The sequence below is a fragment of the Simochromis diagramma genome, unplaced genomic scaffold (genome assembly GCF_900408965.1).
Source record: "Simochromis diagramma unplaced genomic scaffold, fSimDia1.1 OVJJ01000344.1, whole genome shotgun sequence".
NCBI lineage: Eukaryota > Metazoa > Chordata > Actinopteri > Cichliformes > Cichlidae > Simochromis > Simochromis diagramma.
In genome coordinates, this window is record NW_024387375.1 from 13,461,365 (window position 1) to 13,475,538 (window position 14,174).

Here is a 14,174-nt window from a genome sequence, read left to right on the forward strand (position 1 = left end):
CACTCTGCTTCACTGCCCCACTTCTCCACATCGTCCCAAACTCAGAAAGATCAGTGAATTGAGCGATTAGGTTTGACCTTTTTTCTCATAAACTAACAAACACTACTGCTGCAAACATGCACATACTAGACCAAATCACTGAGTGTCTAATCAGGTCATAGAGATGCTGTTCTGTGTAGGCTGATGGTAAAATTTCCTTACTTTGCTCTTAGGTTCAATGTAGTCCCACACAAAACCAGTGGCCTGCATTCCTATTTCTGTCACCATGTAGAGCTCTTAAAACAACAGAAGAACCTTTTTTTTTTTAGGTATACACAAAAATATAACAAAATGTTTTCTACATCTTTTATCGGTTGAACTCCGAGGAGGACTCCTGTTACTGAAACACAGAGTTGGCTAAATAAAAAGCAACAGCAGCCTGGAGTATATAACCCCTAAATCATAAGACAAACAGTATAGCTATAGTTTTACCAGTGGAGAAAAACTGTATGTAGGCCTGCAAGATAAATGGACACAACTGTGACATAAGCATAACTGTAAAAGAGAACAAATACAGAAGCTGAATTAACCTAAAAATTGAACTCTTGGTAAGAAAACGGTGAGTTTGCTGCTTTGATTTATGGCTTGACTTCCATTGATTGGAAGGATTTTGATTCGTGGCCCACTCTTCCAATTTATTTTTGATGCTTTGATAAATACTGTAGTGGTTTACACATTCAACTAATGAAGATTTCCAGTTCAATCCTGGGAAGAGACACAAATCCATTTGGGGGTTATGTGAGGAAAGGCATCCAGTGTAAAAGTCTTCCAGATCACACACATGGAGCTGCTCGCTGTGGAAAAGAAGAGAGCAACTCAACTATCATCTAATATAATATTAGTGTGAAAGTGGTTTTTTTTTCATTTCTTACAAGAAAAATATATACTCTAGTTTATTTGTTAAACATTTGTCCAGCTTGAATGCCAACCCACATATTTAAACACATAATATGTTTAATTTCAGTCCAGCTTTTGAAGTTATAGAGAAACTAGAGATCATTACCAACTCAGATTCACAGAAGCTAAAATATTTATTATTTTTTCCTGTCCAATTTTTTTGTGGAAGTCCTCTGATATTGCACACACTGATCCAATCATAGTCGCTGCACTCTACCATCATTTATAAATAAGTCATGTATATTCTCAAGAGTCCTTCTCCACCACTAACATCGTACCAGTTAGAAAGGGAAACTTGGGTTTGTTTAAAGCTAAGGGCCGTGCAAATAAAACTACATATAATGATGAAATGCCTTAATCATCTTTAGTGTACCTATCAGAAACATTTTTGCAGAGGTGAATATAAATTGATGGCATGTGCAACAGGAAAATAGTTTGTAACAGTTTGACAATAGTTAAGGAGTACTGGTGGCGCTTACTCTTAAGGTGGTCAAGCAGCGACCATCAACAAAATCATATCAAAACTCACAGTGTGTTTTCTAGAGTAGTAGTAGATACAAGGTGTGATCAAAAAGTTCTGGGATCAGGTGCATCAAAATCGATCTGTACCTGATTTAAGTTTGGCCGATCTCCCAGTAAAGGTCATGATCACGAGCAAGCCTAGCTTTCAGCAGGGCTGCTATTTTCAGCTCATCTGGCTGAAGGAGTGATGACCTCAAGGGTTGCTACTCCTTTAGTCCCGGTCAGATTTTATTGAAACTTGCACACAATGTTCTTCTAATGGTTTTTCATCTAAACTGTGCTCAGATCAAGGTCACATTTTTCATTTTGCAGTCAATAATTTGTGAATTGTGGTGGATTCAGGGCCAGATGAGCTCCTACATCATTAATGTTCCGGTTAGATTGCTTCCTGTCCCATTCTGACCACCGCTGTGCACTCAAAGCTTCAGCAGAGAGCAAACACCTGGCCTGAATTACTCTTGGACATTCATGTCTAGTGATGAAGGCTGCATCTTCATCTGTGAGTGAGCAGCTTTTTTAGCATTTTAAAGTAGTCGCGGTTAAACACAGAGTTTTCTTTACCTGCGTTCGTTATGTTTTTGACACACTGATGTTGTTCCTTAACTATTTGTCAGTTGTCCCGACTTCTCATGTTCATAAGAAGTGCTGCCGATCTCAGACACGTCAAGTCGACCCAATTTGCTTTCTTGATTCCATTTTCCAGCTGTACCTTCTACTCTGTTTACAGCCTAAACTGCACGTCTGGTTCAAGACACTGGCTAATTTTACCCTTACAATACATGCACCACTTGTGATGCTTGATTGACATGAAACAACACTGAATGAAACAGTTTCTAGGTTATTTGAGACGATTCCACTCAAAATGTGCTGTGGTTATTTTTACTTCACTTGGCTATTTCCCGATAGAGAGCGCAGGAGGAAAGTTTCTCTGTGCTCGTGTCTCGGGTTAATATAGATCCATAAGGCATTAATTTTTCTCATGGACTTTTTTCTCTCCTTTCACCCGAGCTGGTTGAGGCAGACTGCCACCCACCCAGAGTGTGAGGTCTCTGCTTATTACATTTTTTTCTCCCAAACACTTTCTGCATCAAAAACCTCTTAGATCTTGCTTTGTTTGCAGGAAATTGTCATAGTTGTCTGTAGTTTCTCATGTATCTGTAAATACCCACTAACTTTTAGCCCAGCGGTAGTAAAATTTGAGAAAGTTCATTGCAAAGTTGAAGTGGGATAGGTTCACCTTCAGAGTAAAAGTTGCACGTTTGAAACATGTTGGATGAGGCGCTTAGGCACAGCTGTTACATTTTTTTGCTTTTTCTACTTTGCATTGTCTGTTTCACAGTTTCGCTACAGCTCCGAGAGTAGCTGGAGGGTGATTAATTTGGTGGCTGCGACATGCTAGCTACCAATGCAATCACGTGGAGGATTTTGTCAGCCGGCTGGGGAATACTCTTTTTCCCCCTGGTGTCAAGTGGTTTCCAGATGGTCACAGACGACTCTCTAGGCTTGTGGAACTGGAGCCTCATTCACTTGATCCTACATTGTCGCCATGGTTGTCGTACATTCAAAATGGCGGCTGAGTTAACGTGGCTAGTGGTCACGTGTCTGCAAAACCTCAAACCTTTTGTTGGGCGACAAAAATTACTGCAAAGGCTAAATCAGACGTGTAAGTTTTTGAAGCATCATTAAAAAGTACCTCATGCCATTCATACTGTATATTAAGAGGTGTTTATGTGTAGTATACTATGTATATACTATACAAACATGCACCACCTTTAATTTTAAGGTGACACAGCTTGCTGAATGGATTTTTAAATAAATATGCAGCTGACACAAAATTATTTTCCAGGGACGCCTTTGTGTGCAGTGCAGAACTTTTACTTGTGTGGCTGTAAGGTTTGGCTCCTCCTCAGGACGATGCTGAGGGCTGCTGCCTCAGGTGGTTCATGGAAGATTGAGATGTCTGATTCAAACTGGCTGAAATCCACAGTGCAGAAAAGGTCAGCATAATGCTAGCTACCTGCCACACGCTGCGCGCAGGCCAGACATGATGCTGGCAGGGGAGGGGGGGGGGAAGAGAGACGGCAAAGGGCAGGATGCTAAATTGTGTTTCATTGTCACACTTGATGGTAGAGAAAATAGATGAGGATGTAATGGGTGTACGCTGTGAGAGACTTGTCTGTAGCTATTCTCATAGCTCTACTGTACTGTCAGACCAAAGTTCATCAGAACAAAATATGATGACACACTCAGTCAGTCATGTTAAATCATGGCTGTCAGTTTGCAAAGTTATGACGATGCCATGGGGGATACACAGACCTTTGTGAACATGTGGTTTAAGCAGTTGAAAATGTTTTCCCACCTGTTTACTGGCAAATCCTGAGATCTCATCAGTTTTAAACTGTAAATAATCCTGGTTTTCACACTGAGACATTAGATCCATACAGATGAGTTAATCATGTCAGTTTCAGTGATTCAGTGATTTTATCTTTGCTGCACTCTAACCAAGGACCCAGGGCTGCTTTTAAAAGTTAGAAACTGCTCAACTTGGCCAAAAAGAAGTGTGTTTTAGATAAAGCATCCAAGAGTTATGTAACAATAAAGGAGCAAATTGACCTTGACACGGAGTGGCTGACTTCACACTGCAGCTACTGCAAAAATAATGACTGCTGCTGTGTTTAAGATTCAGAGCAACACTGCTGAGGTGCACTTAAACAAAAGAGGAGAAAAGCAACATTTTCGATATATTTAAGGTGTAATTGCAGTACTGCAAATAAAACATAAATAATAAAGTAGAACAATTTCAGTTTCCATTACTAGGATAGATCACTATTATATTCAATTTGCTGAGGTTATTTTTTTCAAATAAATTTTACAATTAATTCAAATATTTGGAAAAAGTGTCATTGTCACCAAAATCAGGTTGTGTTAATGTTTAATGCAGGTATTTGATTAAGAACATGATTTTTTTGTAACTGAGGGATTCGGTTAAGAACACTTAGCATAGCTTGTTTCCAAGCTGTTTCCTTGTGCTTACTCAAAATGTAAAAGATAACCTGCACCACAGATGAATTAGCATTCCCAACAAGTCCAATTCCCAGGGACACAGTGCAGTTTGGAGGGAGAGCTGAGAAGACAAGAACGGGGAAAGTCAAGAAAAAAAGAGGAAAACAAACAACATAACTGCTAACTTTCTTTGTTTAGCAGTTTTGCCCTTGCTTTGTCTCCATCGCTCACTCTGTCTTTATCTCTGTGGACCGCGCTTCTTCTCTCCTCATCTGCAATCCTTTCTCCATCCAAACTCTATTTTAACACTAGAAGGATGTAGAAGGATGAAATCTGGAGTGTGCAGTGAGAGCGTTTAATGACATGCACGTATGTTTCTGTGCAAATCTTTTAGACACTTTTTAATTCAAAAGATGTGACAAATGAAATGTTAGCTCATCCGGACAATGAGCTAATGAGCATGGTAAGGTGTCCATATTTCTGTCTACAGTTGTCAAGAAATAACTACATAACATTATAACATTATGACCACAGACAGGTGAAGGGAATGACACTGATTGTATCTCCATCATAGCACCTGTTAGTGGCTGGGCTATATTATGGAGCAAGGGAACATCTTGTCCTCAAAGTTAGTGATGTGTTGGAAGCAGTAAAAATGGACGAGCGCACGGATTTGAGCGAGTTTGACAAAAGGCCATATTGTGATGGCTAGATGACTGGGTCGACTGGGTCAGCGCATCTCCAAACTGCAGCTCTTGTGGGGCGTTACTGGTCTCCAGTGGTCAGCATCTATCAAAAGTGGTCAAAGGAAGAGCCGTAGTGAACCAGCAACAGGGTCACGGGTGGCCAAGGTTAATTGATCTGCATGGTGAGCGAAGGCTGGCCCGTGTGGTCAGATCCAACAGACAAGCTGCTGTAGCTCACATTGCCAAAAAGGTTTATGCTAATTCTGATGGAAAGGTGTCAGAATGCACAGTCTGTCGCTGTTTGTTGTGCATGGGGCTGCATAGCCACAGAGCATTCAGAGTGCCCATGCTGACATCTGTTCAGCACTGGATCATGAAACAGTGGAAGAAGTTGGTCTGGTTTGATGAACCATGTTTTCTTTCACATCACTTGAATAGCTGGGTGAGTGTTACCCGGGCAACACCTAGCACTAGGATTCCCTGGTGGCTGTGACCTCTTCCCAGAGCTCAGTCCAATCCATGGAGGCCCCACCTCGCAGCTTAAAGGACCTGCTGCTGACATCATCCTGATACCACAGCACACCTTCAGAGGAATGGAGTCCACGACTCGACGGGTCAGGGCTGTTTTGGCAAGTGCAAAGATTTGAACAAGTTTGTTTCACAGCACTTTACAGATAAGTGTAAGATTTTAAAAGTGCCTTAAGTACATAAAGTACTCCACGGTATTGGTCATCATAAAATATATTTGGATCTTAGATATACTTAATCATAAAAAAGAATCATTCTCTCAGGACACTCATAAAAGGCATAAAAGTTCATGATTTGGATTTTCATGAAGACGGGAAACTTCAGTTATTTAGAAATTGTTCTGCAGTCCTCAGTTTAAGTTTGCTCAGTCTAGCTGACACACACTAGTGTGCAGGGGCATTTCTGTTGCAGTCCTATTCAAGTTCTAAAGAACTGAATTGAAACTCCTTCTCAGCACGAGTATGCAGAAGCTGTGTGCCTGTGCAGTTACAGCAGGCAGTGCAATGATCACACCACCAGACAAAGCTCACTTTGCAGTGTTTTCAGATTAATCTGTCTTTTAACGACGTGCAAACAAGTGGGAAAAAACTGTTTATTAATCCAACACTACTCAGCGAGTTCTGCCTCCTATTTTTCCTGGCAGCCTTCCACAATAAGAAACCGTTTACACAATCTCGCTGAAGCTGACAGTTAAATATAATCTGTTTATTAGTATCTGAAGCTCAGTTTAATCAGTTATTTCCATCCCACTAACAATTAATCAACCTGTTCCACATTCAGTCAAAGCCTAATGTCATGTTAGCTCAATTTATTTTCATATGAAACTGAAAAAGTCACAGACCGTGTAACGACTGTCTGCAAATGTAAAAACCTCTCACCAGTTAATGGAAAATGAATTGATTTTTTTAAAAAGGTGATTATCACAAGTGAGAGACCTGGAGGGTGGATTAACTGATAGGTGATTAGTGAATTCATCGCGTCCTCTCAGTGTTGGCTGTCTGCTGCTGCAGATAAACCATTATCTCTTCAGTCAGTGAGAAAGCTAACAGAGTGCCTATAGGGGTCTGCAGTGGCCTCACTATGCTGTCAACACACACTGGCTCCAGCAGTGCTGATTGGTTGTGGAACATGGAAAACAGAGTGTTTGTGGAAACCTATTTTTAGTTGCTGACAAAACCAAAAATAAAGTCGATGCAGAATTCATGATCAGCATTATTTGAGTCTTCAGCACTTCTGTGTGAACCCAAAAACTTTGTAATCTGTCATCTCGCTCATAGCACACAATCCAGGACCTTTTTTCCCCCTTTAAAGCCTGCTGCACTGATGCGGCACAATTGATTGATGAATTCTTAAAATGGCTCTCCTGGAAAATCCTGCAGTGTTTAAGACAGGAAGAGGTCGGACCTCTGTGTGCGTGTCGCCGAGATTAACAGATTAACTTTGACTTGTACTTTCATGCAATTCAACGAAAATGATCACCTTCATTAGTTCAGCCTCAGTAATCAGTCATACTTCGCCATGCAACACTTAAAGTTTCCTCCTACTTTTCACTCAAGTCCTCTGTGGCTGTAACCTTGGTCTTCAGGTAGTGATATAACCACTGCCAACAAACTGCATCTGACGATCTGAGCTGGCTCTTGCTGATCATCTTATGAACAAGAGATGAGGCAGTTTATGACAAATGCCTTTTTTTAAGTTCCTGTATTTCTAGAATTTATATATATATATATACTTTCTTATGTTGTTGGCTTGTTCACTACCTGTGAGCCACACTGTAGCCAAAAGAGTAGACAAGGTAGAAATAGATATGGATTTAACAGGAGACGAAGGATGAAAATCAATAAAACTTGTGCAGGAGACAAAGGCATAAAACTGGAATGAAAATAGGTCCAAAGGAGTCTGTGTGTGTGTGTGTGTGTGTGTGTGTGTGTGTGTGTGTGTGTGTGTGTGTGTGTGGTGTGTGTGTGTGTGTGTGCGTGTGTGTGTGTGTGTGTGTGTGTGCGTGAGAGAGAGAGAGAATGAGTTTTTCTTTGTGTTTGTGTGTATGTATTATAAAAATAAAAGGCACCATACAAGGTATGAAATACAGGTCAAAATACCAAAAAACATGCATATCTAGCTATGCATAAATATGCATATGCCTCAGTATGGAGGTTCATATCCATACATAAATATGGTTATTAACTGATTTTAGACATTTAAATAGCCCCACAGTGTGTCGTTGGAAGGACCAGGGGATTTTTGTTAGTTTAATATACTCACTTCGAACTTTCAGTACCTTTGCTGACTCAGCCTTTCCATTTGCAGCCAGAAAGGTTCAAAATACTGAAAAGAAGAGTGAAGAGGTCGGTTTAAGTGAGACAGAGAAATGCTTCATCTAAATTTGTGCCATCCATCACACTGCCAGGCACCGGACTTGGGTCCACTTCTGAGAAATTTAGGTTAAAAGGACTCACACAAAGCTCTTTCCACAAAGCTGCTTATATTCTCATCATATTCCTCCCCTTTAACTTCTTCTTGGGATCGTATTGGTTTATTTTGGTTTTACTTCACCTGCTTTTTGAAAACAAATTCTAATCTGATAGAAAAGGTCGAGGAAGCCGAAATGAGAAAGGCATTTAGACTTATGTCTGTTCCATTATCATAAATGTTACTGATTTGTTTCTTGATGTGAACACTTTTTAGGTTTAGAAAAAGGCACTGCAAGGTTATCAGGTTTATTATTGTTGCATAGCAACATCAAGTGACTCTTCCAGCACTTTCCACTGGCAGCTGCAAGAAAAAAAAAAAGAGGAAAAAAAAAGAAAGCTTGTCTTTTTTCAGGGCTTTAATTTCCATCAAACAGAAACGTCAGCTGGATCTCGGAGAGCAGTGGCCTTGACACTAGAGCTCCGCAGGGTTTTCATCCCACGCTGAGCCTCAGACACAAAGCCCAGAGCAGCCACTGGACATCGTCAGCTGTGATTACATTTCCACCATGCTGGAGACAGCTTTAAGGGATGATTGAGCCCACACACACACAGACACACACAACGTCCAAATGTCGACACGGATATTACAACACACAGCGGCGAACTTTGTGCGCACGTGTTGATAAGAAATGACCCGCGCTGTACATACACTGTATAATAAGGATTAGCCCTCATGACTGCACCGCAGGTACACTCGAGGCGTACGGAAGCTGCCATGGTAACTTGTGTTAAGGAAGTCTAAAGGCAGCTTTTTCCACACGCCGCAGGCGTCACTTCACCCAGGCTCCACCTCTGCTTAAAAAACTTTTGATGATGATGTGTGTTTAAACCCCATCTTTTTTTTTAGCTCCTTATTAAATCAGTTTCATTATGCACCAAAAAGATCCAATACATCCTCCGGGGGTCATCTGTAAGTTAAACCTCAGTGGAGTTGATGATGCTGCAATGTATGGAATAATGAGCTGTAGGATATCAAAAGCATCCTGCCTGTTGGGAATGAAGAGTTTCTTCTCATTTCCCGACGCTTTCTCTGAGGTTTATAAATTGTTTCATGACAGCCGAGCTGCTGAGGTCAACAAGGCCTGAAGAAGAAAGACTGCGTGTTCACTTGGTGTGAAATTGGGACCACTAGAGCACGGAGTGGGCAAGAGAATGACGATATAATACCTTTAATAAAAAAGAGAGCAGAAATAGGTGGAGACTAGCATGGCCCGGAGGTAATTAACAAATATCCTAAGAAAGAGAGTGATCGGTTGGCTAGTTGGTTGGAGGGGTTGCTTTATTAGCCTCATCACTATTGGAAATGAATACTGAGAGAAAGATAGGACACACCATGTTCTCTGTGACTTACTGAAAGTAATGTTTGTACTAAAAATGATCAAAATGTATAGGTCAGTACATGAAATTCACGTGATCCAAATAAAATGTTTATATGTGTTACAAAAAGAGATCAGTGAGTATGAATAGATTAATAAAAATCTAACTGATGCTTGTGAAATGTGTTATGTTCTGGATCAGTATTGGCGCTGAAATCGTCCTCTGTGAAGCCCATTGTAAAACGGAAGTTGTCCTGAGACTGAAGTACATAGTTGGACTGTGTAGGTCCAGGTGTTTTCAGTCCCATTGTCACAGGTGTATAAAGACGAGCGTGTAGCCATGCAGTCAAGGCTTTGTGAAAGAATCAGTCCTCCTAAAGATCTCACTGAATTCAAGCGTGGAGATGTAATCGGATGCCACTGTTGCAGCAAATCAGTTTACGAAATGTTTTCCTCCTCCTCCGATCAGCTGTGAGTGGTAATAATGTAAAATGGAAATGTTTATGGTCAAGTGGTGGAGTTTTAAGTATGTCAGGGTATTGTTCACGAGTAAAAGGAGAGTTAAGACACTGGTCATTTTTGGAGTCACTTGGAGTAAAGCTGCTACTACTCAGAAAGAGCCAGTTGAGCCAATTTCTGGCGACTCGGAAAGTCTGCTAGGTGAGGTGTTCCTGGCATGTCCTACCAGGAAGAGGCACTGGGTAGGATGTAATCCCTCCAGGATACCTTAAAGCCTGTCTGGCTTGGGAATGTCTCGGTCTCCTTCAGAGAAGCTGGATGAGGTGGCTAGGGATAGAGTGGTCTGGGTTTCTCTCCTTAGACTGCTGCTGCCCGATGGATGGATGGATGGATGGATGGTTGGTTGGTTGGTTGGATAAATAACTTTAGGAACTACAGTAACTTAGCCATGGAGTGGTAGACCCTGTAAAGGTAGAGAGTGAGGTTGTGGAGAGGTGCACAGTGAATGAAAGTGACCAATGTTCTGCTGGCTCAGGAACTGCAGAGCTCTAAATCTCCTCTGGCATTAACATCAGTACAAAAACTGTACACAAGGAGCTTCGTGGCATAGATTTGTCATACTTTTATTCATATAGTGTATGAATAAAAGTATTACCAGTGGAAAAGTTTGGGGAGTGGGGGATGGGGTTCAGGATTATTATTTCTCTTAAATTTCTGAATATTTTAAAGATGTTATGTACAATAGATGATAGCAAAAATGTGACCTTTTGTTTAACTGTTTAACTGTCTGAACACATTGTCTTTCATAAAGTGGTAAACTTTCTTCAGCCTTTCTTAATGCCCTTGTGATACAGTTGCATTAGGTGACTGTAGCTGCTTGTAGGGTGATTGTGGCGCAGAGCTAGACAGAAAGCTCACTGATGCAGTAAAAAGTGTATGAATGTGTGAATGAGACAGGTTGTATAAAGTGCGTTGAGTGCTAAAGTAGACTAGAAAAGTGCCTATTTATGAACCAGTCAATTTATGATTTGGTGACCACGAAAAAACATAATTAGTTATGAAATGTTCCACCAGGGCTTTCTGGTGTTTAGGCTGAAATTGCGATGTTTATTCATGCATGGAATTCGATGAAGGCAACAGAAGACTGGCAAAGTTGTGCAATGCCTAATCACCATTTTATCCGACACGGTCCATTTTTGGAAGTTTCCTTTAGCTCAATTTAGGAAAAAATATGTGATGACAGTTTCCAAGGACCTGCTGCCAAACTTCACAGGTGAACTGCCTCATATCTTGTCAGGCAGCCCAGATTTTCTTGCAACTACCAAAATACACATAATCCTTTCTGCATTAACAGGTGAGCAGCAGACACTTTACTGATATAAAAAGGTGTTCCTGTCTCTCTGTCTGTCTGGCAGAGTGGGACCCTTTCAGATAGCTAAAACTGTTTTCACTCAATCTGAATAGAAAGCTATGTGCATAATTCCCTGAGGGAATGTGCTGAGGATTTAGTGTCTCCTCTGGTTGTGGCGGCTCAGCCTTTTGTCTGGCTTATCGGTATTGTCTGCGGGACAATCGGGACTGTGGCGTCATTATTCTCACATTCACAAGCACATGAGGACAGGGGATGCAAGGTCTTCCAAATATGCACGGCCGTAGCAAACGAACAGTCATCAGTAAAGACAGAGAGGGCTAACAGGGGCTCACACTAGGTGATACTTCAGTACTGAGCAGCAGCTCTAAACAGGACAGATTTTTCTCTTGGGAACTTGACAGCCTCCCTCGAATGGTGTCACAGCCCCGGGATTAGTTCTGTTTACTTCACGATGTCAAACAAACACACACACACTTACACAGACAGGAAGGACTGACAGTAAAGAAATGTTCCCTAACAATGAAATGTCTCTGCCTCTCTTCCCTCCAGGTACATGGGTGACATTTGGAGGACAGATAACAGACGAGGTATGAAACGCTTTCCTTTATTTTACATGTCTACTTGATGTCAGTGCAGTCTGTGCATTGATTACATTGATGTACAGTGTATGGCACATTAGACTGGTTGGTGTGGCTTCTTTTTTTACCTATTAAATAATGACACAACTTTTTTGCCTGTCAAATGTTTAAATGCAATTAAATATGCTATATAGAGAAAGCTGCCTTACTTATGGATGAAACAGCAAAAAAGGGTCCAAGTGCACTGATATAGGAAACTGATGAGCCATAATAGACAATGTAGCTTAAAATTACACTCACATCACTGCCCACTCGCCATAAAAAAGGAATGAATTCAAAACTGAATTCCCTTTGAAAATTACCAACAAAGTCAAAAAAGGCTGCAGGCCAAGACAAGTTGGCAGCATTCGAGGTAGAGTGGTCATCCGTAGCCATTTCTGTTCTCCGCTGTTTTATTTCTTGTTTAAAAAAGAAAAAGATGCAATCTTTTTTTGGGGGTTTTGAATCAGAATAAATACAGATTGACACTGTAAATGATCCACGGCAGAGGAAACGACATGTCCATGTTTTGCAGCGTACTTTATTAATGCACGGTTGCTGTACAAACGCAGTCGGCTGCAGCTCCGCAGCTCACAACCCGACACATACTAACAACAACCATTACAGCAGGACCCAGTACAGACTTTAAGCCGGCGAGGCATGATTGCAGATGCCGCTCAGGTGCGTCCGCCTCCCCTGCAGTGGCACCGCAGACCACGCCCCGCCACTGACACTTCCAGTTTTTCTTTTTTCTGTGTCGTATTTATTTGAAAGTCTGTAGGATCCTGAAGCAGGTGCAGCTGTGTAGTCCTCCAGGAAGGTTAATTCTTCTAACTACAATCCATCAAACAAAATACAAAGGAGCAAAAACATAATCTGGTGAAGGGATTTTTCATTCTGTACAACAGTTAGAGTCATAAGTTCACCAAAGAACTGTTACTGTGGGACATCTGTCAGGACTGCTTTTTTCTGACTGAGTGGTGTCACAGTTAACCTTCAGCACACCATACTGACAGAGCCCTCTAACACCCACAGGCTCAATTACTCCACAGTTTCACTTTGTATTGCTTTATTCCTTTAAAGTCACAGCCTTCACCCATACCTCAGGTTCGATGAGTTGCGTTGTTTGGATCGCAACACTTTGGTCCACACAGGACAGAAAAGGTCAGCATGATGGCTACGTGTGCACACCGAATTCTCCTTTGCACTTATGCTGATGAACTCTAACGTGCTCTGATGTTGCCCCTGGGGTCCCGGTCTTGGTCACCGCACATACGCACATATGCACACACTTAAATTGACACAGAAGAGAACAGCTCTCACCCAGGGGTACGCAGAAGCACCGAGCTTATGTAAGAGTATTATTTTTCTTTCCTTAGGGTTGCTGGCGTTGACTTACTTGGTACCCTCACTCAAAGCTCAGCACCCTTTCCCCCTTCCATTATCCTGAACGTCCGCAGTTCAGTGTCAGTAGCATCACTCAGACTCTTCAGGCTGTGACAGCTGGGAGCGTTATGATCAATTCTGGCTGGCTCGTGTGAACGTGGTTTTAAATTTTTAAATCTTCTCTGTAAAGTGATCTATGGTAGGAACAACCAGAAAAAGAAGCTGGTAGGGCAGACAGAGGGTCTCGATGGACATGCAAAAGCAAGAGAACTATCATTACATGCAGTGCTGGTAGGTTAACCAGTCCTCCAGTGCCCTGTTCAATGTCATTGTCATCAAGTCTGCCCTAAATTTGCTAAAACGTCCTCAGCAGGGTTCAGCGTCCCTGTCCTCATTAAGAAATGCACAACAACTGTAGCACACAAACGGAGATAAAAATGCATAAAACACTAATATTTTCCCTTTATTTGTATTCAGAATAATCGTGTAATAACATTATTGATATTGGAAGACATAAATATTAGTATAGATTTTCTAACGCTGGGCAATTTTTGGAGAGCGCGTCTTATCAAAGCGCCTCATCCTCATCTTAACGATAACACATTCCCAGACAGGCAGGAAGTTCGTGGCGCTGATATTGCTTACTCATTCAAAAAGGGCAAAAGTGGATCCATAAATCATAAAGTGAATTTGAAGACGACGTCTCTTGTTCGTGTCAACGTTGATGCAGTGAGTTTGAAAGGGGAGGAGGCAGCGCAGTCATAAAATCCTCGCTTAAGGTTGTGTGGGTTGTATGTGGGAGGCTGCTGCGGCCTTGATTCTAAGGTTGTGTGAGGAAATAAAAAAAAGTCAATTTTTTTTCTTATTATACTCCATCC

The 14,174-nt window shown here is 41.4% G+C and overlaps 1 protein-coding gene across 2 annotated transcripts in view; it reads left to right on the forward strand.

Annotated features, from left to right (window-relative positions):
• kcnab1a (potassium voltage-gated channel, shaker-related subfamily, beta member 1 a) overlaps positions 1–14,174 on the forward strand; it is a 110,939-nt gene that overhangs the window by 77,938 nt on the left and 18,827 nt on the right. For both annotated transcript variants that reach the window (XM_040008794.1, XM_040008795.1), the window contains exon 3: positions 11,843–11,880. In XM_040008794.1, the coding sequence (XP_039864728.1) occupies positions 11,843–11,880 (38 nt within the window). The remainder of the gene's footprint in view (positions 1–11,842; positions 11,881–14,174) is intronic.